Source organism: Pseudophryne corroboree, chromosome 5, assembly GCF_028390025.1.
Source record: "Pseudophryne corroboree isolate aPseCor3 chromosome 5, aPseCor3.hap2, whole genome shotgun sequence".
Lineage (NCBI taxonomy): Eukaryota > Metazoa > Chordata > Amphibia > Anura > Myobatrachidae > Pseudophryne > Pseudophryne corroboree.
In genome coordinates, this window is record NC_086448.1 from 70,033,895 (window position 1) to 70,061,734 (window position 27,840).

The 27,840-nt window shown below is 46.5% G+C and overlaps 1 protein-coding gene across 3 annotated transcripts in view; it reads right to left on the minus strand.

Annotated features, from left to right (window-relative positions):
- Positions 1-27,115, minus strand: part of SDHAF3 (succinate dehydrogenase complex assembly factor 3) — a 110,878-nt gene extending 83,763 nt beyond the window's left edge. For 2 of the 3 annotated variants that reach the window (XM_063921349.1, XM_063921348.1), the window contains exons 1-2: positions 26,883-26,968; positions 20,022-20,205 (exon numbers count right to left, since the gene is read on the minus strand). In XM_063921349.1, coding sequence (XP_063777419.1) covers positions 20,022-20,205; positions 26,883-26,950 — 252 coding nt within the window. In that variant the 5' untranslated portion in view covers positions 26,951-26,968. Of the gene's footprint in view, positions 1-20,021; positions 20,206-26,882; positions 26,969-26,998 lie in introns of those variants that run through there. The other variant, XM_063921350.1, reaches the window with a different exon arrangement.
- Positions 27,116-27,840: the final 725 nt, after the last annotated feature.

Genomic DNA, 27,840 nt, shown 5'->3' on the forward strand with positions numbered 1-27,840 from the left:
GCCCACCTATAGATGCATTTCCCTGGTGCCTTCTACACAAAGATCGGTGTGTGACCTCCCAAAAGCGCAATGACACTGTGGGTAGGCACGGTCATTGCCTTATTACAAATGACACTCTTATTCAATAGGATCCAGCAGGAATGGTAACCCCAAAAAATTCTCAAATAGGGCCAACACTGCAATGCCCCCCAATGTTTTCTGCTTATGTGGATAGGCTGTTCCTATGCGCGCCGGCATCAAACGTTACGCTAAAATAGGTCACTGAAATTAGGAGTTTAGAACAGTCTCCAGCCTTGATGAAGCACACATATATTATCCCTGGAACTGGGAGCATGGTCATGAATCAGAGTAAAAAGCTTTATCTAAGCACTTACCTGGGAACGCACGCATGCATTTGGCACCGGGTTTATTTTTTTTTATAACCGATGACTCAAAATACTCCACTATGAGGAGCTGGTCCTTTTCCATTTCCTCAGATCTTTGCACCAATTGGCTCTAGTACTGTTCTGCGTGCAGACTCGTTTTGATTGTTCACCTTGTATGACTATGGGCCTAAATCAGACCTGATCGCAAAAGCAAAATCTTTCTCTAATGGGCAAAACCATGTGCAGGTGGAGCAGATGTAACGTGCAGAGGGAGTTAGATCTGGGTGGGTTATATTGTTTCTGTGCAGGGTAAATACTGGCTGCTTTATTTTTACACTGCAATTTAGATTTCAGTTTGAACACACCCCACCCAAATCTAACTCTCTCTGCATATGTTACATCTGCCCCACCTGCACTGCACAAGGTTTTGCTCATTAGAGAAAGATTTTGCTTTTGCGATCAGGTCTGAATTAGGCCCTATATTTTATTATTATATTTACACAAGAAAGCCTCTAACACTCCAACACATTCATGTATGTGTGTGTGTGTGTGTGTGCTAGTCTCAGCGGTTGTAGAACTACAAGTCCCAGCACCCAGCACGCTGGGCATCTCGGTTTCGCAATAGCTGTGTAGTAGCTGGCTGCCTAACAGGCAGGTAGGGCGTGCTAGGACATATAGTTCCACAACATCTGGGGGGATGCAGTTTGGATGAGCCTTTTATAATAGGTAAATGGTATGATGAATAGTCCAAAAAAAAATGTAAAAAGAAAAAAGCCACTAGACTATATGGCTGTAGCCGTCACCTTGGCCAATCTCTTTCCCAAAACCTGGCATTAATCATTTTTAAATCCAGCTAAACAAATGTAATGCATTTCCTGCTCGATACCCTACGTGCGCACTTCAGCTTGCTGTAACAAACAGCATAAAATGCTAAGGAGAAGCAGTCTCCGGGAAAGATAATGACACTTGCAGCGAGCTGTCACATCGCGATCACGCGTCTCTTGGGACAGAACTCTCATCCAGTGTATGAGTGACGAGTGAAGCTTACATGGGCACAGCGTTAGGTAACTGCGGAGATTCTATTCCGGAACATGATGTAATTGTGATAATAAGCAACCGCCATAATCCAGCTTATATGAGACTTGGGCTCTCAGGTGAAGACAAAATACAGAAAAAAACCTATAAATATAGTTTTTGTTTCCCCCCAAAAAAAAGGAAAAGCGTGAAAGAACTTAAATCAGTTTAACGCCTTTAATTTTAGGGATGAGGAACCTTTGACCCTCCAGCTATTGTTGAACTATACATCTCCCAGCATGCCCTGCAACCGTTTTAGCATGACCAAATGGCAAAACTGTAGAAGGGCATGCTGGGATGTGTGGTTCAACAACAGCTGGAGGGCCAAAGGTTCCCCATGCTGTTGGCTTTTGAGTAGAATCCATGATAAAGAGTATACAAGAGGAAGGCGGCAGTAAGCGCTGGAGAGGGCGTCATATTATTGGGTGTGAGCGGCGAGTCACTACAATCAAGTGTAACACCCGTTTCAAAGGTATATCTACACCAAGATCAACGAGACTCTCCGGAACTCCTGCGAGAGGAGGCGATTCTTCCAAGAGACGCTCTCCTGCCTTTCAGCTGATGGAGATCGCCATGGTGACGCCAAGTGCATCATCAACCACTGCCCACCTTAGACAGCACAAGGGGCTTTGTGCACAGTGGATAGTCATCTGTTTTATTCAAGTATAATACGCAGAACCATACATCCATATGCTAATATGGCCACGCCTTACAACTGGAGAGTTCCGTTTGCGATCCCTGGGCCGGAGTTCACGGTTATTTTATGGGAGTGTCTGGGAATGCTGCTGTGTTCGCAATAGCAAATCCACTGCTTCAGAGGCCATGGTTAGTTAGCTGTGAAGAGAGGAGCTAGAGTAGACCCCAGGCTACCGCAAATACCAATGGTGTGATCGATGTTTCATCAATGTTAGAGTGTTTACAACTAGACAGACCACGGAGCCTGGTAAATTGTCTCAGTGCTCCTACACTCCATGGGGCGGTGGAGCACAAAGGGAAGGCGGAGAATAGCATCTGCATAATGTATTTCCACCACTGCTATTGAGAGAGCGGCTGTGATGGCGGCTGCATTATCATAGCCCTCAAGACACACTAACAGTCCAGGTTTTAAGGATATCTGTGGTGGAGCACAGGTGACTTAATAAATACTTCAGTCATTTTGATTTAACCATGGCATGGTTCTTTAGGTCGACGGTAAAAAGTCCAACAGTGTCTAGGCCGACCCCAAAAGTTCGATTTGCACATGGTCTACATGAGAAAAGGGTCAACACAAGCAAAAGGTCAACATGAAAATGGTCGACGTCTGAAAAGGTCGACATGAGATTTTTGAGGCTTTCGGGCGGTCAATTTTTAACTTTCAGCACATGGACCCCCAATAGTGTCCCGCTTCGCTAGCCACGCTTCAGGCAAGTTGCCTCGCCCCTGCAACCGCTGCGTCGGCACAGGTTCCCAATCGTAGTCCACGTGGATGGTAAAGCATGACAAAGTTATAAAAATGGAAAAAAAATGTGAAAAACTCAAGTCGACCCTACGATGTGTCGACCTTTTTTTTACTGTCAACTTAAAGTCGTCAGCGTGTCCCACCCCCTCCCCCACTGGTTCATATTCTGCCTCCAATACCCCTGGGTGCGAAGAATGGAAAGCACAAAGGCAGAACATCAATCCTTTTCTATACAATAAATACTGAACTCCAACTAAACCGCGTGCAATAGCCTCAAATGATAGTACGGTATGTAACGTGTATTTCTCATCTGTCACCTAAATTATATTAAAGAGATTTAGAGAAGTGTTTATATATTAATATTTAACAAAAAAGCATAATAAAAGCAACATTACCAAGCGGAGAGGATTTGCTGAGAGCGATTTGTGTTTATGGGCCGCAATCTCATGAATGGCTGTAGGCCGGATACGCACACTGATAACATTCTCTATTTCATTACGTGACGGATGCAATATTAGCCGCTGTGTGTACAGCATATGAAATGTCTTCGTTTTAATAAAGGCCTGGAGCTTTCTGCTTGCTTTTACAGTTACTAAATAAGCACAGACGGGTTCTTTAATTACACAATGCTCTCACTTGCTAGTAGAAGTCTTCAAAAATAAAAATCACTGAAGTCTTCGTGATTTTGTTGTCCATTAAACCCCCACACACACACACTCAACACACACACACGCTTACACACACTTCCTGCTGTTGTGCAGAGCTTCAGTAAGAACACACATTATTACCAGACAGTTACATAATTCCATCATCAGTTGGGTACCAGAGCTTGCAGGGTCGTAATAATGCGAATCTCGGAGCCTCGCTACCCCCTCAGCTCTATCAGCTCCCCCCAACCCCACTCCCTGCAGGATCTCCAGAGGTGAGAATTAAAATGTTGGCACCAATCTAATGATCATTGACTTCTAGGTGATATTAAAGAGGACCTGTCACCTACATACTACAGCACAATAAACAAAATGAGTAGGGAAGACAACTAAACATCATCATTATTATTATTATATTTACATGATTCTACAACAGACTAACAAAGTACATAAACAAATGAGCAAACAAGAAAACAGCACAAGACAATGGGGGTCATTCCGAGTTGATCGCTCGCTAGTAACTCTTTGCAGTGCTGCGATCAGATAGTCGATGCCTGGGGGAGTGTATTTTCGCTTTGCAAGTGTGCGAACGCTTTTGCAGCCGAGCAGCACAAAAAAGTTTTTTGTAGTTCCTGAGTAGCTCTGGACTTACTCAGCCGCTGCGATCACTTCAGTTTTTTTGGTCCCGGAATTGACGTCAGACACCCGGCCTGCAAATGCCTGGACACGCCGGCGTTTTCCCAAACGCTCGCAGAAAACGGTCAGTTGACACCCACAAACGCCCTCTTCCTGTCAATCACCTTGCGATCGGCTGTGCAAATGGATTCTTCGTTAAATCCATCGCCCAGCACCGATCCTCTTTGTACCTGTACGACGCGCCTGCGCATTGCGGTGCATACGCATGAGCAGTTTTGCCGAGTTTTAACCTGATGGCAGCGCTGCAAAAAGTTGCTAGCGAGCGATCAACTCGGAATGACCCCCAATATATAGATGAAGCCACGCTCATCTAGCCTTCTCTGCTGCACCTAGGTGCACCAAGGCTTATTAGCACAAGCCTTTCATTTATTGTTCTCAGCTGCAATACAATGCAGAGAGAACAATACAGCAGGGGATTAAGTCATTACAGCAGGGGATTAAGGGGCTGTGCGTTTTCGCAAAGCAGCGATCAGGTCTGAACTGTGCATGTGCGGGCGCCGCAGTGCGCCGGCGCATGGCAGACAGCCGACGGCTGTTGTAGCCCTGCGTTTGCCTCTGCCTGATTGACCGGCAGAGGCGATTGCTGGGCGGGAGGGTGTGGGTCGGCGGCGTAGTCTGGGCAGTGCAGGCGTGCCCGGACCGTTGGGGGGGCGGGCCGTGGCGGCTGCGTGACATCACAAGCAGCCGCTGCAACCCGGGCAGCGACAAGTAGCTCCCTGCCAGCGTGCAGGAGCAGTGCTGGCCGGGAGCTACTCCTGAAGTACAAAAGCATGGCCGCTGTGCGATGCTTTTGTACTTGTGCGACGAGGCAGGCACCGACACGCGGGGCGGGCTAGCGCTGTGCTGGGCGTCCTCCCGCATGTCAGTGTGACTGAATTGGCCCCTAAATCCGACTGCCCTGGCTCAGTTAATCCTATTAAAGGGATAGATGAGCATGGCTCCATCTGTAGGACAAGTTCATGGTATATAAACATTGCTGCATCAGCGGTCATCACTATGGGTAGTCTAAGTATGGGAAGGCAAAGCACATGAGGCAAGAGGGCCCTGCTTGTGAGAGCTTTCATTCTAAAGGGGAGGGACAGACAGGGGAGACAGAGATGAGGTAGACAGTAAGCACGGAACCCTCTGTTCCGTGGGATGAGAGATGGCTGGGTTTGGTGAAGAAGCGGGTCTTGAGAGTCCAATTGAAGTTTTGTAGAGAGGTGGAGAGTCTGATAGGGAAAAGGAGAGAATTCCAGAGGTAGGGAGCAGCACATGCAAAATCCTGGAGGCAGGAATGGGAGGAAGTAATCAGGTGGCAGGAGAGGCGGCATTTGTGGAGCTAAGAGGGCGGGTGGGAGTATAATTGGAGAGAAGGTCAGATACAGTATGTAAATAGGAGAGGAGTGAGTGAGGACTTTGTAAATGAGTGTTAGACACTTGAATTGGATTCAGAAGGTGAATGGGAGCCAGTGTAGGGCTTGTAGGAGAGGGGAGGTGGATGTAGTGTGTTTGGTGAGGAAGATGAGCCGGGCAGCAGCATTGAGGATAGATTGGAGTGGAGAGAGGTCATTGTCAAGGAGGCCAGTTAGGAGAAGATTACAGTAGTCCAGTCTGGAGTTAACCAGTTAGTGTATGAGGGTCGTAGCACCCAGGGTGAGAAAGGGTCTGATCCTGGACATATTTTTGAGATGGAAACAGCAGGTGTGTGAGAGGTGCTGGATTTGTGGTTTGCAGGAGAGGGAGGAGTCAAGAATAACTCCAAGACAGCGCACTTGGGGGCTAGAGGAGATGGTTGCACCATCGATAATGAAATTGTGGGAGGTGAGGTTATGCGGGAGGGAGGGAAGATGATCAGCTCAGTTTTAGACATGTTAAGTTTAAGAAAGCGCTGGGACATCCAGGAAGAGGTAGCAGAGACAGCTGGAGATATGAGTGAGGAGAGAGGGGAGAGGTCAGGGGAGGAAAGATAGATCTGAGTATAATCAGCACAGAGATGACACTGGAGGCAAAAATAACTGATGAGCTCACCTAATGAGGATGTGTAGAGAGAGAATAGTAGAGGTCCAAGAACAGAACCTTGGGGGATACCTACTGATAGTGTACATGTACTGTACAGTTTATTGGAGATTCACTTTTGTACACACCAGCCACTTTGCAGCAATTAATATTAATAAGTATTAGGACGGGATGCACCACATATGGCAATTTAATTGAACTTTGAACTTAAATGTATAGTGAGGTCCATCCCTTCTATATGTTGATATGAATGCTCATATCTCAATGGGGGGATCACTCTACGAATTAAAGACAGAGTGGGAGATTTATCAAAGCTTGGAGAGAGAGAGAACGTGGAGAGAGATAAAGTACCACGCAATCTGCTTAGAACTGTCATTTTTCAAAGACAGCCTGTAACATGGCAGTTAGGAGCTGATTGGTTGGTACTTTATCTCTCCCCAAATTTTAGATAAATCTCCACTTTCAAACAAACTTTTTATTTAATATTATGGGGCAATTCAATGATTTTAGCACACCCTGTCACCCCGTCCCTTTTGACAAGGCAATATTCAATTGTTGTTCGTTTTTTATGTTGGTCATGCCATAATAGACCAGCGTGAAGCGGCTAAACCCATCTGAACTATTTGGAGCGACGAGGAAACTGTGCGTAAAAACCTGACTTTTCTCACTTTTCTGCTCGCCTCCTCGAGATGGGGTAAGCAGAAATAATAGGCTCTTGCTGCATTCGGGCACAGGGCACCCAAAAAACATTGATTTCCCCCTATAGATCAGAATTAACAAACAAGACAATGTTTTGTGTTTAAAAAAAAATGGAGTGACGATGTGTCATTAGTTTTCAAAATCAAGCAAAAATCCCATTATAGACAGATAATATTGCTTCTGGATAACTGAGATAGTGCATATGTCTCGTCCATTCGGTAACTAAATAGTGATTCCAATATGAAATGCATCATGTGTGTGTTTGTTCCCTTTTTAATACATATAAAATGAAAACAAACGACACTAAAAATCGCACACAGCAACACAGAGTGAGATTCACAACGGCTGAACATAAGGATCTGGCGCCACCCTGTGGAAGAATGTGTTTTTTTTTCATGTAAATCGCAGCAAAACTGTGGTTTACTCGAAGAAGCAGAGCTACAAGTGCCAGCATGCCTTTGACATAAGAGGGGGACCGCTGCCCAATATCCAAGATGGCAACCTCCATCAGGACAGTGTGAGCTAAAGATAGAAATAAGCCTTTAGTATTTTTGTGTTACAATGAAACAGCAGAACTGCTCGATAACAGAGTATTAGGGGAAACATGTAGATCGATTGTATATTCAATGGGGGTCATTCAGACCTGTTCGCTCGCTAGCGTTTTTTTTGCAGAGCTGCGATCAGGTCAGAACTGCGCATGCTTATGCACCGCAATGCGCAGGCGCGTCGTACTGGTACAAAGCGGATCGTTGCTGTGCGATGGGTTTTACGAAAAATCCATTCGCACAGCCGATCGCAAGGAGATTGACAGGAAGAAGGCGTTTGTGGGTGATAACTGACCATTTTCAGGGAGTGGTTGAAAAAATGCAGGCGTGTCCAAGCGTTTGCAGGGCGGGTGTCTGACGTCAATTCCAGCCTCGAACAGGCTTAAGTGATCGCAGCGGCTGAGTAAGTCCTGAGCTAGTCAGAAACTGCACAAACTCTTTTTGTACCGCCCGGCTACACATGCGTTCGCACACTTGCACAGCTAAAATACACTCCCCAGTGGGCGGTAACTATCTGATCGCAGCACTGCAAGAAATAGCTAGCGAGTGATCAGGTCTGAATGACCCCCATATGCGGTACCAAGTTCTCTTTCTGTGTCCTGTACAGGGCAGGAGATAATGAAAGGAAAACTACACATACCATGTATTAGTATTACTGTATGACTCATACTGGACACGTCATACTGCAATATTAGGGTGAGATTCAATTATCTGCGGGTTGGATCTCTGTGGGCCTCTGCTCCTGGGCACAGTGCCGGGAACTATTCAATTAGAGCAGAGGCATTGCAATGGGGGTAGGGGGGGCTGGCCGCTCCCAGGTGTCACCAATATGCCGTCTCCTCTGCAGTGACAGGATCCGGGCGCTGCAGTGTGTGACATCATCCTGCAGCAACTGGCTCCTGTCACTGAGAAGAAGTCAGAATCAAGTCTCTGGGTGCAGTCCAGCATATCCAGGGATGCTGGTGCTGGGAAGATGTAACCAGGGCGGGCTTCCTGCTAGGCCATGCACCTTCCATAATGGCAGCTGGGGACTCAGTGAGGCCACACCCCCTTTATCCAAGACTACGCCTACTTTTCAGTTGTGCAAGGGTTTACTGTTGGCCGTACCTGGTGTCACACCCAGGTGCTGCCAATGAATTTCTATGCTGTGGATGACAATTTGCCAGGTCGGTTGCTATAGCGGCGGGGGGCAGAGCCGGCAGCTGGGGCGGAGGCGGCGCTGGGAGATGAGCTCATCTCCGCGCCGCCTCTCCCTAGGTACTGAACGGGTCCCATCGACCTGGGAACCCGTTTACGCTCCGCTGACCCGGTATTCAACCCGGGAATAACACTGCTTTATTCCCGGGTTGAATTACCGGGTCACAAGCATTTCTGATATGTTAAACCCAACCTGTATTACTATGTAATGTAATAGGCTGATGTCACAGTCACAGCATCTGGCATGAGAAATGATCTGGAGATCACTAGATCCAGGAAGCAGCTGTGATCCTGTCACTGTATTTCCCTGCCTGTTTTCAGGGTCCCTACTGTGAGGCCTGGGGGTAGAGATCCCTGGGACACTGACCCCAGGTCGAGAACCACAGCTGCATACTAATGGCCGCAATACTATATACAATGGTTACAGCTAAGTATATTGTTTGGGGTCTTACCATGTAATGGGTGTAATATTATGTGTTGTACATTTGTCACCAGAATGTGTCTTGTATTATAGTGCATCCAGACAGTGTTCACAGCGCTTCAGTATTTTGTTATCTTACAGCCTTATTCCAAAATGGAATAAATTATTTTTTTCCCCTCACAATTCTACACACAATACCCCATAATGACAACATGAAAAAAAGTTTTTTTGAGATTTTTGCAAATTTATTAAAAATAAAAAACTAAGAAATCACATGTACATACTGTAAGTATTCACAGCCTTTGCCTTGAGATGTTCCTACAGCTTACTTGGAGTCTACCTGTGGCAAATTCAGTTGATTGGACATGATTTGGAAAGGCACACACCTGTCTATATAAGGTCCCACACTTGACAGTGCATGTCTGAGCACAAACCAAGCATGAAGTCAAAAGGAATTGTCTATAGAACTCCAAGACAGGATTGTCTCAAGGCACAAATGTGGGGAGGAGTACAGAAAAATATCTGCTGCTTTGAAGGTTCCAACGAGCACAGTGGCCTCCATCATCCGTAAATGGAAGACGTTCAGAACCACCAGGACTCTTCCTAGAGCTGGCCGCCGTCTAAACTGAGCGATCGGGAGAGAAGGGCCCTAGTCAGGGAGCTGACCTAGAACCTGATGGTCACTCTGCAGGAGCTATAGCATTCCTCTGTGGAGAGAGGAGAACCTTCCAGAAGGACAATCATCTCTGCAGCAATCCACCAATCAGGCCTGTATGGTAGAGTGGCCAAACGGAAGCCACTCCTTAGTAAAAAAAGAACATGGCAGCCCGACTGGAGTTTGCCAAAATGCACCTGAAGGACTCTCAGACCAAGAGAAACTAAATTCTCTGGTCTGATGAGACAAAGATTGAACTTTTTGGCGTGAATGCCAGGTGTCATGTTTGGAGGAAACCAGGCAAAGCTCATCACCAGGCCAATACCATCCCTTACACAGTGAAGCATGGTAGTGGCAGCATCATGTGGTTGGGATGTCTTTCAGCGGCAGGAACTAGGAGACTAGTCAGGATAGAGGGAAAGATGAATGCAGCAAGGTAAAGAGACATCCTGGATGAAAACCTGCTCCAGAGCGCTCTTGACCTCAGACTGGGGTGACGGTTCATCTTTCAGCAGGACAACGACCCTAAGCACACAGCCAAGATATCAAAGGAGTGGCTTCAGGACAACTCTGTGAATGTCATTGAGTGGCCCAGCCAGAGCCCAGACTTGAATCGGACTGAACATCTCTGGAGAGGTCTGAAAATGGCTGTGCACCGACGCTTCCCATCTAACCTGATGGCGCTTGCAAGGTGCTACAAAGAGGAATGGGCGAAACCACCCAAAGATAGGTGTGCCAAGCTTGTGGCATCATATTCAAAAAGACTTGAAGCTGTAATTGCTGCCAAAGGTACATCAACAAATTATTGAGCAAAGGCTGTGAATACTTATGTACATGTGATTGAAAATGAATTTATTCCAGTTTGGAATAAGGCTGTAACAAAATAAATGTGGAAAAAGTGAAGCGATGTGAATACTTTCCGGAAGCACAGTATATACATCAGATGAGGCTCTATAATGAATACTGGAAATCGCTTTAAGCACAGATATCATCTATCACTATCTCCACCTGTCTCACACATTAGGAGGAATATTTACTAAGCATTGGATGTACAAAACACCTCATTTTTACAGATTTTGCCTTACATATTAAAAAGGGCCATTATAGTAAATGCAAAATCAGGCTTCTGTAAATCCAATGTTTAGTAAATATGCACATAGGTCACATTACCTGTGGCACGCCACGCTCCTATCACTCACGTCAGCAGCCGGCGCTTTGCGTCGGGTCACTATAATCACTGCCTGACAGACATCATGTCACGCAGTCAGTGTTTAGGCAACCCCTAACCATTGGCACCCTGGGAAACCATTAAGATTCACCTAATGGTAGAGACCAGAAGTCAGAACAGGTTCTGTTGTTTTCGACCACTGAAACGACTATAATTGTTTTCACACTTACAACTGTCACTTTGGAAAAAAATCCTCCCTGATCAGCCGTGATGTTACAGTGCCTGCAAATCAAATATCCACCTAATACCATACTACCAAATAGGGGAAGCTGTAAAGTAACAGATCATAGGGGGTATTTAATTATCCGCAGTAATTTACAGCGGCTAATTACCTCCCCCAAGGCTATCCAATTATCCCCGATGACGGCACTTATGGAGGATTTTGTTTTGCCTGCCTCAAGCAGGCATAAGCAATTCTGCTATAAGCTTCCATTTATTTACCCGATTGCGGCCGCAAAAACACATAGGTCTGCGCCTTTTATCGGATCCTATGTTTTTGCCTGAAAACTGAAATTTTTTGGGTGGAAAAAATTGGGGCTAATCGGATAACCAAACTCCCCCCCCCCCCCCACCACCCCCCACAAAAAATAGTGCAATTTTTTTTTCCAAGATCTCCCATTTTTCAAATTGGATAGCCCCCTATACATACTATATAGTATGTCAATGAGTCTTGGGTCATAGTACACCTAAATATTTTCCATGTGCATGAAATATTGTCACTGCACATATTTTGTACATTTACTGCACTGAATGCCTCTCATTGCTCATATGATTCACAACTCCTTCCATAACTAAAACTCGTCTGTTCAATTTTTTTTAGAGGCATGTTTGAGGCTTTTAAAATCTTTACACTCATGCAATAAACAGCTACATAAAACACCTTTGCATACCTCCCAACATGACCCTCTCCAGGAGGGACAGAATGCTCTGCTCCTGGATTTTTCTCTTAATTTATGATTGCTATCACCTGTGCTGAAACACCTTTCTTATCCATTAACCTGTTCAAATCAGGTGAGGGCAATCATAAATTAAGGAAAAGTCCAGAAGCAGAGCATTGCGTCACTCCAGGAGAGGATCATGTTGGGAGGTATGCCTTTGTCAGGGGAATCATAGGAGCAGAACCAAGGAGTTAAACCAAATTTTATAGTAACGGTAACCAATCTACAGTCATTAACTGACTAAGGGGGTCACTACGAGTTGATCGCTCGTTTCCAACTTTTTGCAGCGCTGCGATCAGGTTAAATCTCGGCAAAACTGTGCATGCACCGCAATGCGCAGGTGTGTCGTTTGAGTACAAAGAGGATCGGTGCTGGGCGATGGATTTAACGAAGAATCCAATCGTACAGCCGATTGCAAGGTGATTGACAGAAAGAGGGCATTTATGGGTGTCAACTGACCGTTTTCTGGGAGTGTTTGGAAAAACGCAGGCATGTCCAAGCGTTTGCAGGGCGGGTGTCTGACGTCAATTCCGGGACCAAAAAGACTGAAGTGATCGCAGCGTCTGAGTAAGTTCAGAGCTACTCAGAAACTGCAGAAAACTTTTTTGTGCCATCGGCTGCAACTTGCGTTCGAACACTTGCAAAGCAAAAATACACTCCCCCATAGGTGGCAACTATCTGATCGCAGCGCTGCAAAAAGTTGCTAGCGAGCGATCAACTTGGAATGACCCCCTAAATGTTTTACACATCACCTGAATTTTTCATATGTCTTTACTACCATCTTGTGGAAGAATGTTGTTACTGCGCCTATTTATTTACGGTTATTTTTATAGCGCAGCACTTTTTACAGAGAACATTGGAGCTTACAATCTGCATGGACACACGCACTCTAAGGCTCAATCTTGTTGTGTCAGAAGCCAATTAACCTATCAGTAGCTTTCTGGATTGTGAGGGGAACCAGGAGTACATACACGGGAGGGACATAGAAACTCCACACAGCTGGGATCTAGGTCAGAATTTCACCCATGATCCCAGTGCTGTAAGGCAGCAGTACTAACCACTGCAAAAATGGCATTTTATGTCGTCATTCATTTGTGCATCTATATGGGTTTATACTAGAGATGAGCGCCTGAAATTTTTCGGGTTTTGTGTTTTGGTTTTGGGTTCGGTTCCGCGGCCGTGTTTTGGGTTCGAACGCGTTTTGGCAAAACCTCACCGAATTTTTTTTGTCGGATTCGGGTGTGTTTTGGATTCGGGTGTTTTTTTCAAAAAACACTAAAAAACAGCTTAAATCATAGAATTTGGGGGTCATTTTGATCCCAAAGTATTATTAACCTCAAAAACCATAATTTACACTCATTTTCAGTCTATTCTGAATACCTCACACCTCACAATATTATTTTTAGTCCTAAAATTTGCACCGAGGTCGCTGTGTGAGTAAGATAAGCGACCCTAGTGGCCGACACAAACACCGGGCCCATCTAGGAGTGGCACTGCAGTGTCACGCAGGATGTCCCTTCCAAAAAACCCTCCCCAAACAGCACATGACGCAAAGAAAAAAAGAGGCGCAATGAGGTAGCTGTGTGAGTAAGATTAGCGACCCTAGTGGCCGACACAAACACCGGGCCCATCTAGGAGTGGCACTGCAGTGTCACGCAGGATGGCCCTTCCAAAAAACCCTCCCCAAACAGCACATGACGCAAAGAAAAAAAGAGGCGCAATGAGGTAGCTGTGTGAGTAAGATTAGCGACCCTAGTGGCCGACACAAACACCGGGCCCATCTAGGAGTGGCACTGCAGTGTCACGCAGGATGTCCCTTCCAAAAAACCCTCCCCAAACAGCACATGACGCAAAGAAAAAAAGAGGCGCAATGAGATAGCTGTGTGAGTAAGATTAGCGACCCTAGTGGCCGACACAAACACCGGGCCCATCTAGGAGTGGCACTGCAGTGTCACGCAGGATGTCCCTTCCAAAAAACCCTCCCCAAACAGCACATGACGCAAAGAAAAAAAGAGGCGCAATGAGGTAGCTGACTGTGTGAGTAAGATTAGCGACCCTAGTGGCCGACACAAACACCGGGCCCATCTAGGAGTGGCACTGCAGTGTCACGCAGGATGTCCCTTCCAAAAAACCCTCCCCAATCAGCACATGATGCAAAGAAAAAGAAAAGAAAAAAGAGGTGCAAGATGGAATTGTCCTTGGGCCCTCCCACCCACCCTTATGTTGTATAAACAAAACAGGACATGCACACTTTAACCAACCCATCATTTCAGTGACAGGGTCTGCCACACGACTGTGACTGATATGACGGGTTGGTTTGGACCCCCCCCAAAAAAGAAGCAATTAATCTCTCCTTGCACAAACTGGCTCTACAGAGGCAAGATGTCCACCTCATCTTCACCCTCCGATATATCACCGTGTACATCCCCCTCCTCACAGATTATCAATTCGTCCCCACTGGAATCCACCATCTCAGCTCCCTGTGTACTTTGTGGAGGCAATTGCTGCTGGTCAATGTCTCCGCGGAGGAATTGATTATAATTCATTTTAATGAACATCATCTTCTCCACATTTTCTGGATGTAACCTCGTACGCCGATTGCTGACAAGGTGAGCGGCGGCACTAAACACTCTTTCGGAGTACACACTTGTGGGAGGGCAACTTAGGTAGAATAAAGCCAGTTTGTGCAAGGGCCTCCAAATTGCCTCTTTTTCCTGCCAGTATAAGTACGGACTGTGTGACGTGCCTACTTGGATGCGGTCACTCATATAATCCTCCACCATTCTATCAATGTTGAGAGAATCATATGCAGTGACAGTAGACGACATGTCCGTAATCGTTGTCAGGTCCTTCAGTCCGGACCAGATGTCAGCATCAGCAGTCGCTCCAGACTGCCCTGCATCACCGCCAGCGGGTGGGCTCGGAATTCTGAGCCTTTTCCTCGCACCCCCAGTTGCGGGAGAATGTGAAGGAGGAGATGTTGACAGGTCGCGTTCCGCTTGACTTGACAATTTTGTCACCAGCAGGTCTTTCAACCCCAGCAGACTTGTGTCTGCCGGAAAGAGAGATCCAAGGTAGGCTTTAAATCTAGGATCGAGCACGGTGGCCAAAATGTAGTGCTCTGATTTCAACAGATTGACCACCCGTGAATCCTTGTTAAGCGAATTAAGGGCTGCATCCACAAGTCCCACATGCCTAGCGGAATCGCTCCCTTTTAGCTCCTTCTTCAATGCCTCCAGCTTCTTCTGCAAAAGCCTGATGAGGGGAATGACCTGACTCAGGCTGGCAGTGTCTGAACTGACTTCACGTGTGGCAAGTTCAAAGGGCATCAGAACCTTGCACAACGTTGAAATCATTCTCCACTGCACTTGAGACAGGTGCATTCCACCTCCTATATCGTGCTCAATTGTATAGGCTTGAATGGCCTTTTGCTGCTCCTCCAACCTCTGAAGCATATAGAGGGTTGAATTCCACCTCGTTACCACTTCTTGCTTCAGATGATGGCAGGGCAGGTTCAGTAGTTTTTGGTGGTGCTCCAGTCTTCTGTACGTGGTGCCTGTACGCCGAAAGTGTCCCGCAATTCTTCTGGCCACCGACAGCATCTCTTGCACGCCCCTGTCGTTTTTTTAAAAATTCTGCACCACCAAATTCAAGGTATGTGCAAAACATGGGACGTGCTGGAATTTGCCCATATTTAATGCACACACAATATTGCTGGCGTTGTCCGATGCCACAAATCCACAGGAGAGTCCAATTGGGGTAAGCCATTCCGCGATGATCTTCCTCAGTTGCCGTAAGAGGTTTTCAGCTGTGTGCGTATTCTGGAAAGCGGTGATACAAAGCGTAGCCTGCCTAGGAAAGAGTTGGCGTTTGCGAGATGCTGCTACTGGTGCCGCCGCTGCTGTTCTTGCGGCGGGAGTCCATACATCTACCCAGTGGGCTGTCACAGTCATATAGTCCTGACCCTGCCCTGCTCCACTTGTCCACATGTCCGTGGTTAAGTGGACATTGGGTACAACTGCATTTTTTAGGACACTGGTGAGTCTTTTTCTGACGTCCGTGTACATTCTCGGTATCGCCTGCCTAGAGAAGTGGAACCTAGATGGTATTTGGTAACGGGGGCACACTGCCTCAATAAATTGTCTAGTTCCCTGTGAACTAACGGCGGATACCGGACGCACGTCTAACACCAACATAGTTGTCAAGGCCTCAGTTATCCGCTTTGCAGTAGGATGACTGCTGTGATATTTCATCTTCCTCGCAAAGGACTGTTGAACAGTCAATTGCTTACTGGAAGTAGTACAAGTGGGCTTACGACTTCCCCTCTGGGATGACCATCGACTCCCAGCGGCAACAACAGCAGCGCCAGCAGCAGTAGGCGTTACACGCAAGGATGCATCGGAGGAATCCCAGGCAGGAGAGGACTCGTCAGAATTGCCAGTGACATGGCCTGCAGGACTATTGGCATTCCTGGGGAAGGAGGAAATTGACACTGAGGGAGTTGGTGGGGTGGTTTGCGTGAGCTTGGTTACAAGAGGAAGGGATTTACTGGTCAGTGGACTGCTTCCGCTGTCACCCAAAGTTTTTGAACTTGTCACTGACTTATTATGAATGCGCTGCAGGTGACGTATAAGGGAGGATGTTCCGAGGTGGTTAACGTCCTTACCCCTACTTATTACAGCTTGACAAAGGGAACACACGGCTTGACACCTGTTGTCCGCATTTCTGGTGAAATACCTCCACACCGAAGAGCTGATTTTTTTGGTATTTTCACCTGGCATGTCAACGGCCATATTCCTCCCACGGACAACAGGTGTCTCCCCGGGTGCCTGACTTAAACAAACCACCTCACCATCAGAATCCTCCTGGTCAATTTCCTCCCCAGCGCCAGCAACACCCATATCCTCCTCATCCTGGTGTACTTCAACACTGACATCTTCAATCTGACTATCAGGAACTGGACTGCGGGTGCTCCTTCCAGCACTTGCAGGGGGCGTGCAAATGGTGGAAGGCGCATGCTCTTCACGTCCAGTGTTGGGAAGGTCAGGCATCGCAACCGACACAATTGGACTCTCCTTGTGGATTTGGGATTTCGAAGAATGCACAGTTCTTTGCTGTGCTGCTTTTGCCAGCTTGAGTCTTTTCATTTTTCTAGCGAGAGGCTGAGTGCTTCCATCCTCATGTGAAGCTGAACCACTAGCCATGAACATAGGCCAGGGCCTCAGCCGTTCCTTGCCACTCCGTGTGGTAAATGGCATATTGGCAAGTTTACGCTTCTCCTCCGACAATTTTATTTTAGGTTTTGGAGTCCTTTTTTTTCTGATATTTGGTGTTTTGGATTTGACATGCTCTGTACTATGACATTGGGCATCGGCCTTGGCAGACGACGTTGCTGGCATTTCATCGTCTCGGCCATGACTAGTGGCAGCAGCTTCAGCACGAGGTGGAAGTGGATCTTGATCTTTCCCTAATTTTGGAACCTCAACATTTTTGTTCTCCATATTTTAATAGGCACAACTAAAAGGCACCTCAGGTAAACAATGGAGATGGATACTAGTATACAATTATGGACTGCCTGCCGACTGCAGACACAGAGGTAGCCACAGCCGTGAACTACCGTACTGTACTGTGTCTGCAGCTAATATAGACTGGTTGATAAAGAGAAGATGTCTATGTAACTATGTATGTATAAAGAAGACTGAAAAAAATCCACGGTTAGGTGGTATACAATTATGGACGGACTGCCTGCCGAGTGCAGACACAGAGGTAGCCACAGCCGTGAACTACCGTACTGTACTGTGTCTGCAGCTAATATAGACTGGTTGATAAAGAGAAGATGTCTATGTAACTATGTATGTATAAAGAAGAATGAAAAAAAACCACGGTTAGGTGGTATACAATTATGGACGGACTGCCTGCCGAGTGCAGACACAGAGGTAGCCACAGCCGTGAACTACCGTACTGTACTGTGTCTGCAGCTAATATAGACTGGTTGATAAAGAGAAGATGTCTATGTAACTATGTATGTATAAAGAAGAATGAAAAAAATCCACGGTTAGGTGGTATTACAATTATGGACGGACTGCCTGCCGAGTGCAGAGACACAGAGGTAGCCACAGCCGTGAACTACCGTACTGTGTCTGCTGCGACTGGATGATAAATGATATAAAAAATATATATATATCACTACTGCAGCCGGACAGGTATATATTATATATTATATAATGACGGACCTGCTGGACACTGTCTGTCAGCAGAATGAGTTTTATTTTTATAGAATAAAAAAAAAAAAAACACACAAGTGAAGTCACACGACGAGTGTTTAACTTTTTCAGGCAATCACAATATAAGTATACTACTAACTATACTGGTGGTCAGTGTGGTCAGGTCACTGGTCAGTCACACTGGCAGTGGCACTCCTGCAGCAAAAGTGTGCACTGTTTAATTTTAATATAATATGTACTCCTGGCTCCTGCTATAACCTATAACTGGCACTGCAGTAGTGCTCCCCAGTCTCCCCCACAATTATAAGCTGTGTGAGCTGAGCAGTCAGACAGATATATAATATATATAGATGATGCAGCACACTGGCCTGAGCCTGAGCAGTGCACACAGATATGGTATGTGACTGACTGAGTCACTGTGTGTATCGCTTTTTTCAGGCAGAGAACGGATATATTAAATAAACTGCACTGTGTGTCTGGTGGTCACTCACTATATAATATATTATGTACTCCTGGCTCCTGCTATAACCTATAACTGGCACTGCAGTAGTGCTCCCCAGTCTCCCCCACAATTATAAGCTGTGTGAGCTGAGCAGTCAGACAGATATATATAATATTATATATAGATAATAGATGATGCAGCACACTGGCCTGAGCCTGAGCAGTGCACACAGATATGGTATGTGACTGACTGAGTCACTGTGTGTATCGCTTTTTTCAGGCAGAGAACGGATATATTAAATAAACTGCACTGTGTGTCTGGTGGTCACTCACTATATAATATATTATGTACTCCTGGCTCCTGCTATAACCTATAACTGGCACTGCAGTAGTGCTCCCCAGTCTCCCCCACAATTATAAGCTGTGTGAGCTGAGCAGTCAGACAGATATATATAATATTATATATAGATAATAGATGATGCAGCACACTGGCCTGAGCCTGAGCAGTGCACACAGATATGGTATGTGACTGACTGAGTCACTGTGTGTATCGCTTTTTTCAGGCAGAGAACGGATATATTAAATAAACTGCACTGTGTGTCTGGTGGTCACTCACTATATAATATATTATGTACTCCTGGCTCCTGCTATAACCTATAACTGGCACTGCAGTAGTGCTCCCCAGTCTCCCCCACAATTATAAGCTGTGTGAGCTGAGCAGTCAGACAGATATATATAATATTATATATAGATAATAGATGATGCAGCACACTGGCCTGAGCCTGAGCAGTGCACACAGATATGGTATGTGACTGAGTCACTGTGTGCTGTGTATCGCTTTTTTCAGGCAGAGAACGGATTATAAAGTAAACTGCACTGTCCTCACTAGTAAACTCTCTCCACTCAGTCTCTACACTTCTACAGTAACAGTACTCCTCCTAGTCAGCTCCAGTAAATCTCTCTCAGTCTCTTATAATCTAAATGGAGAGGACGCCAGCCACGTCCTCTCCCTATCAATCTCAATGCACGTGTGAAAATGGCGGCGACGCGCGGCTCCTTATATAGAATCCGAGCCTCGCGAGAATCCGACAGCGTCATGATGACGTTCGGGCGCGCTCGGGTTAACCGAGCAAGGCGGGAAGATCCGAGTCTGCTCGGACCCGTGAAAAAAACCATGAAGTTCTGGCGGGTTCGGATTCAGAGAAACCGAACCCGCTCATCTCTAGTTTATACACAATGATCGTGACTTGGGTGTACTACAACTTCTGATGAGAAGAGGATGACGGATTGAGCAGCTATTTGTTGGATTCAGGGTATATGATTATTAGGAGTATTCCTGATACGTGAGGGGACTGGTATTATATCAGGCCGCTGGCTGGTAACAGTAATAATGGTCGCTGTGATAGGCCGGTGTCTAGTACAGGTATTAGCTAACACAATGCAGCCAGTCAGTACCTCCCATTCCTTCATGAAGAGTTTGGCTTCAGCGGGGGCGACATTTTTGTGTTTCCTGAACTCGTCTTTCACGTACTGGTCTCCAAGGGCCTTCAGGTGAAGCGGTAATGTCCGGTGCAGAAAGAGGATCTTTTTATAGAGGGATCTCACCTGGGAAACGTGAGAGGACATTTCCAGCAAAGACCTGCAGAATGAGGAAAACAGAGCTGCATATAAAATGGTGCAGGTTACAAGGGGCATTCATATTCTGTTAGCATCACTTCATACTACTGCATTCATGTGAATTGTCAGGGCTCCAGCTACATTGTGTGAGAACGAGCGGTGGGTCAGGTCAGACTCATGAGATACAGCCGTCTGCAGCATGCAGAATCAGTGCTCACCGGCGGTTCCCATCTTACAGTCAAGCAGCAGTGGCAGGTGCACCATCGCTTGCTCAAGCACAGGCTGATCGGTACCAGACAGGATCTGCCCTGTCCCCTATTGCAGGTGTTAGCAGGGCTCCTGGGACAGAGCAGATTAACTCTACTGCAGCAGCGGGTGCACCGCAGAGCTCTGTTGGAAGAGCAGCGGTCACACTTGGATCCCGCTGTGAACCACACAAGTGCTGCTGTACTGCAGGTGCCCCTTCAGGGCTTGGAGCCCAGAGGCAGGCATCTCCATTACCTCTGGGAGTTATGCCCGTGCGTGTGTGTGTATGTATAATGTATATACACACACACACACACATGTATATTCCCTCTCTTACATTTTCCGCCAGGTCCAACAAAACTGTGCTTGGTGAACTCATGCAATCCTATGGGCTCTACGCTGATCACACCACGCTTGTACCTCTACCTTATATTTTCAAAATCAAACTGATCGTCCTTCCACTCTACACAATTCCATCCTCTCTCTCCCCTGCTCCCCATGCTCGCTGCCTAGGTGTCATCATCGGCTCTGCCCTCAGCTTCATACAACACATCCCATCCCTCTCACAGTCCTGTCACCTTCATAGCAAACCTGAAACCGCCCCTATTTTGTACTAGATGTAGCCTGGTCCATTCTCTCATTGTCCCGCCTTGACTTCAAGCTCCTCCTAGTTGTTCATCCACTGGCTCCCCATTCCTCGCTACAATCTGTCCCGAATCCAGCAGCAGGGCCAATCTTCCTCCCCTCCTGCTGCACCACTCTACAAATCTCTACACTGGCTCCCCATTCCATCCAAGCTACTGACCCTCACCCACAAGCCCCTCACTAGCATTTGCCCTCCATGTACCTCAGACCTGTGATGAGATACAGCCCGGCTTGACCTCTCCCATCCGCCTCTGATCTGGGCCTCTCCTCCCCTCTAATAACCAATTATCACTTCTGCCTCCACTGCCTCACTTCTGCTTCCTGCTGAACCCTACCTATGGAACTCCCTGACTCACCCAACTAGACTCTTAGTTCTTCAATGTAAGCTCTCACGAGCAGGGCCCTCTTCCTTCAAGTGCCTTTTCTTCTTTACTTATACCATCTTCTACTCCATACTCCCTTTGATGGCCAAATCCCTCAGTTTTCTGCTACCCTAATACTTTTTTCAGTATCGGCTGTTGATGCTGATATGTTTATATAGTATGCGGTTAAAATACTGCCCGTCGGGATCCTGGCCGTCTCAATACCGACACCGGGATCCCAACAGGGGTATTATACCGCCCATGGAATACCAGCAAAGTAGGTGATCCCCCCCCTCCCCCCCCCCCCTTCTGTGGGTGTCCATGACAGCATGGCGAGCGCAGAGAGCCCGCAAGGGGCTTAGTTTCGCTTGCACCCCTGCAACATTTTGGCGCACGGGATACCGATGTCGGTATACTAACATTCGACTTCCATGCGCTGACATCCCATGCCGATCCCGTTTATATACCCTGCACTTGTCCTATATGGTCTTCAACTTTTGATTATTCATTTATGTAACTGGGCGCTGCGGCGCTATATAAATAAAGGATAATAATAATGATGATAATAATATTAGGCCAACACATTGTTGCTTCTTTGCAGCGTTCAGTCCTTAGGGTTGATCTTGACTAGGGGAAGTATCTACTATAATATTTGTTCTTATTCTGTGTGTGTGAATAACTGCTATGGCATCTCTCTTCCACATATACAATAAACTTGCCCTGGTCAGATTATGTTTGCGTTTCAATGCACAGGCAATGTAATGGTCAGTATTACTGCCTCACAGCACTGAGGTCATGGCCCTGTGTGGAGTTTGTATGTTCTCCCTGTGCTTGCGTGGGTTTCCTCCGGGTACTCCAGTTTCCTCCCACAATCCAAAAATATACTGGCAGGTTAATTGGCTCCAAACAAATGTAACCCTCGCATGAATGTGTATGCGTGTACATGTGGTAGGGAACATAGAGTGTAAGCTCCACTGGGGCAGGGACTAACGTGAATGGCCAAAAATTCTCTGTAATGCGCTGCGGAATATGTGTGCGCTATATAAATAACTGGTGATAATAATTCTGCTAATTGGTGTTTAAGGAACAAAAAAAATAACTCTAGATCAATGATGGGCAATGATACATATGTTAAGGGCCACCAACTTCCAAATGGGACGCACTTAACCCAAAATATGAAACATTTAAGAAACAGCACCAAAATGCTCTCGGCCTGCCCACATCACTCATTCCAAAATGTCCACACATGCCCCACACCTGCTTCAGAATTCCACTAGATGCCTCTTTCATAACCCCTGAAATGCCCCAATATGCACGAAGACCCATGTGTACTTCTAAACACCTCCCCATGCCATTACAACTTTCCCATTTGTCCCCACTCACTGGCTAATCTAGTCACCTTTAGGCCCTCATTCCGAGTTGTTCGCTCGCAAGCTGCTTTTAGCAACATTGCACACGCTAAGCCGCCGCCTACTGGAAGTGAATCTTAGCTTAGCAAAATTACGAACGAAAGATTCTCTAAATTGCGAATAGAAATTTCTTTGCAGTTTCTGAGTAGCTCGAGACTTACTCTGCCACTGCGATCAGTTCAGTCAGTTTCGTTCCTGGTTTGACGTCACAAACACACCCAGCGTTCGCCCAGACACTCCCCCGTTTCTCCAGCCACTCCCGCGTTTTTCCCAGAAACGGTAGCGTTTTTTCACACACACCCATAAAACGGCCAGTTTCCGCCCAGAAACACCCACTTCCTGTCAATCACACTCCGATCACCAGAACGAAGAAAAAACCTTGTAATGCCGTGAGTAAAATACAAAACTTCTTAGCAAATTTACTTGGCGCAGTCGCAGTGCGAACATTGCGCATGCGCAATTAGTGGAAAATCGCTGCGATGCGAAGAAAATTACAGAGCGAACAACTCGGAATGAGGGCCTTAGTCCTGAGTTTACCAAAGAAGGATGGAGAACACATGATGCAGAATGCGCTGCACTCCCCTTCCTTCTGGTCCGCACTGTGCGGAGGTCACATGACGTGTAATCTGCTCCCTATCTAAGGAGCCACAGGGAAAGTCAGAGCAGGGCCACAGAATTGGGAAGGGGAGGGGGTGAAGGCTGCCTTTTACCCCCCACACTGCTCTAGATTGTAAACTCTCATGATCAGTGCCCTCTCTATCCCCAGCCTCATGTTCGCACCTTGCCCTATCTAGTGTTCATTCTAGCACCCTGCACCTTTCAAAACATGTGCAGTTCCTCTTTCCTGCCTGGGGTGTCGCTCTCTGCTCTGGTGCTTCTCAGCACACTCTGGTCTGTATTTCAGTGCTGAGATACAGACCAGAGTGTTCTGAGAAGCACCAGAGCAGAGAGCGACACCCCAGGCAGGAAAGAAGAACTGCATGGATTTTGAAAGGTGCAGGGTGCTAGAATGAACACTACCTATCCACCCTATATGTCCTTGTTTTATGTACGATTTGTTTTACCGATTGTAACATAGTAACATAGTAACTAAGGTTGAAAAAAGACAATTGTCCATCGAGTTCAACCTATTTGTGGTCTCCTATGCAGTCTTATTATAGGACGTTATTTTTATGTTAGGACTAGTTATATTAACTATAATGCGTGCCTACGCACCATAACCCTGAATATCTTTATCCAATAGGAATTTATCTAACCCATTCTTAATGGTGTTGACTGAGTCCGCTGTTACTACTCTCTCAGACAGGGAATTCCAAATACGTATTGTCCTTACTGTGCAAAAACCTTTTTGCATCAATGTGCGGAAACTTCTCTCCTCTAACCTAAGCGAGTGACCACATGTTCTCTGTGCTGATCTTATAGAAAACAGGTCCCTCCCAAGCTCTGTGTATTGACCCCTTATATCAGGCATTCCCAACCACGGTCCTCAAGGCACACTAACAGTGCAGGTTTTTGTGATATTTAGGCTTCAGCACAGGTGACTTAATTAGTAGCTCAATTATTTTGATTTAACCATCTGTGCTGCAGCCTGGATATCACTAAAACCTGCACTGTTGGTGTGCCTTGAGGACCGTGGTTGGGAATGCCTGCCTTATATATTTGTAGATGTTGATCATATCCCCTCTTAGTCTCCTCTTTTCCAATGTAAACATGCCTAGCCTTGCAAGCCTCTCCTCGTATTCCAGCATCTCCATGCCCTTGATTGTCCAGCTGTGGAGAGTTTTGTGGAGTGCTATAATCCATTATCAGGATGACGTGGTGAACTAATGGATGGCTAACAGGGAGCTATAGGCGTAGGGTTTATTGTCCTGCTGTCAGAGAGGTCAGGTAAGTGGGTTCCTGTACAGAGGGAATGTTCACAAGCGCTTTGATACTAACCGGACAGGACACTGACTGAGCGTTTACTTCTTTATTTTATGTGGTGTTTAGGATTATAGGTCTGCGCAGCGCATTTTATAAGCGTGTACACATACACAGTTGAGTCACATTATTATGACCACTGTCTACATTTGACGTTGACATCGAGTAGCCCATGAAGTGCATCACGTGTCGTGCACTGGCTTGGTGGGTATATAAGGTGTGCGATAGGCCGGTTGCACACATATTGTTGCCGTCATGGGTAAAAGGGGCGATTTATTCAAGTTGCAAAGAGGGATGATTGTTTTCGGGCGAGGGGTGGAAGAATTTCTGAAACAGTGCAGTCTGTGATCTGTTCGCGTGCTGCTGTGGTGAAAGTGTATCATGACTGGACAAATGGCACCACTGCGAATAACCGACGTGGAAACTGCGGAGCACCACGTGCCACTGATGTGAGATGTGAACGTTGGCTATGAAGGTAAAATATAACAAATAAAATAGATTGATCCGCGTTAGCCTGACATGTGGACGCTGCAGTCACTGTATCAATAGAGTGCGCAGAGTTTATGAAATCTAGAATATGCACAAGACAGCACAATATACTTCCAGAGCATTTCATCATTGCTCTGGTGTGGGGACAGCTGTCCCTGTGATCCCTATCATTGCTGATTCCACCACTAATTACTAGCGGCTGCGTTGTACACGGACAGGTCCAACCCAGAATGTACTATGGGACTAATTCAGGTTTGTACGCAAATGCACTTTCAATTTTCTATGCTACGGAGCAGCTAATGTTAGCAAGTGACGCTGCCACCGGAGCCATCGCAAACTCATTCACAATTGCGTATACATTCGTGACCTATACGCAAAAATGAGGAACATCGGGGATAAAGGTTGGTCTATAGCTACACAGATTGGACACAGCAGTAGCGAGTCAGACGCCATGTTTTGTATGTACGAGCTTGCAGCTGTCAGCAGATACACGCCTCGAAAACGGCCATGGCACGTCTGCATTTAAACTCCCCATTAACAACTCCAAACGGTCACTTCCTGTCAGTTTTCTATTAAATCCTCACTGAGAGCGTGATCGCAGCGGCCATTGCGTACAAACATGAATTAGGCCCTAGGTTCAGGCATGCACACTGCCGAAGGGGACACAGGGGGTCATTCCGAGTTGATCGCTCTCGCTAGCTATTTTTAGCAGCAGTGAAAACGCATAGTCGCCGCCCACGGGGGAGTGTGTTTCCGCTATGCAAGTGTGCGAACGTGTGTGCAGCCGAGCGGGACAAAAATGTTTTTTGCCGTTTCTGAGTAGCTCTGGACTTACTCAGCCGCTGCGATCACTTCAGTCTTTTTGGTCCCGGAATTGACGTCAGACACCCGCCCTGCAAACGCCTGGACACGCCTGCGTTTTTCCAAACACTCCCAGAAAACGGTCAGTTGACACCCACAAACGCCCTTTTCCTGTCAATCTCCTTGCGATCGGCTGTGCGAATGGATTCTTCGTTAAATCCATCGCGCAGCAACGATCTGCTTTGTACCCGTACAATGCGCGTGCGCATTGCGGTTCATACACATGCGCAGTAGTAACCTGTTTGCAGCGCTGCGAAAACCGGCAGCAAGCGATCAACTTGGAATGACCCCCACTGTGCGGATGGACCCAAATGGATCCCTCCTCGCCGTCCGGATCTCCTTCCCATAGAGCAGGGCTCCAGGAACCCGTTTCCGGAGTTTGATGAATGAAGGTCCCGATACTAGTGTATGGGGGCTGCGGACACAATCAGGGCTGCAAGTAGCAGGACATTATATCAGTGATTATCGCCGGCATCACCTATATAATGAACAGTCCCGATACTTCATTCCTACAAGAGCAGAGGAAAACTTATCCTTTCACTTACTTTATAGAGACCCTAAGGGTGAGGTATTTATTCCATTCACATATTCGGTATAATAAATATATCAGCTATATGGGGAGGGGAGGGGGCAGTGCACTATCACTTGTGCAGCAGTGCAAGCAGCTCATGGTGATCAGGAAAATGAGGAAGGACTACAGTGCAACTCTAATGTTACAGTGAGGTCAAGTTATACAACCCATACAAACTAAACAACCATACACATACCCCATCCAGTAGAACAACACCAGACACAGCAAGGTGCACAGCATATACACTAGCAGTGAGCATGACATGAGTTACATCATTCCATAACCGTATGCTGACAGCTGACAACCTCTTACCCCAAAAACGCGATTTTCTAATCTCTCAGGTTTGGACCTCAATGCACACTGTACCCAGGATCCTTAGCGCCCAGTATCACCTGACCATTGTACGGAATAGGTCCCTGCTGCCGGAAGTGGAGCAGACTCCATTTTTGCTGCGGGTATCAGGTAACGTCGGATCAGGCTGTGTAATTCCGTCGGGCAGCTGCAGGTGGCGCTCTTGTTTGTACATCAGTATGAGCGTACTAAGTAATGCATTAAATGACATTTATTTTTTTTGTATTGCAGTTTACTGGATTAAGTTAAAAGCATTTACATAATAATTTAGCAAATGTGCAGAATAGTTAGCAGAAATGTACAGCTGTAAGGTTTCAGGTCGTTTGTGGTTCTCTATTTTGTGAACTACAAGTCCCACCATGCACTGTGTGCTGTTTGTCCACAAACCACATCAGGTGCCACAATTATCTTTCATGCAATTTATTTAGGTTTTTGGGGTGTCAGTAATTAACATTTAGCATATGGACCCCAGTTAGTGTAGCATGTCCTTTTGTATGGCTCGCCGCAATGGACAAGGTGCCTCTCTTCGCCACGGCTGCGCGGTGCAGGGTACACATTTAACCCTCCGTCAGGCGCACCTCTGGGACTCCCGGGTTCAGGGGCATTGCGTCTGACAGGCGCCTGTTACAAAATCGTCATCAGCACCTAATTAAATCAATTCTAACGTTCTTAAAGTGATCAGGGACCTTCATTAGGACATACAAAGAGAGAAATCGTAGGTTTTACCGACCATTACGGGAAAATCTGAAGCAAAAAAGAGAAACACGAACATGAGTCACCATGAGGGAGAAAATGCTCTGTTC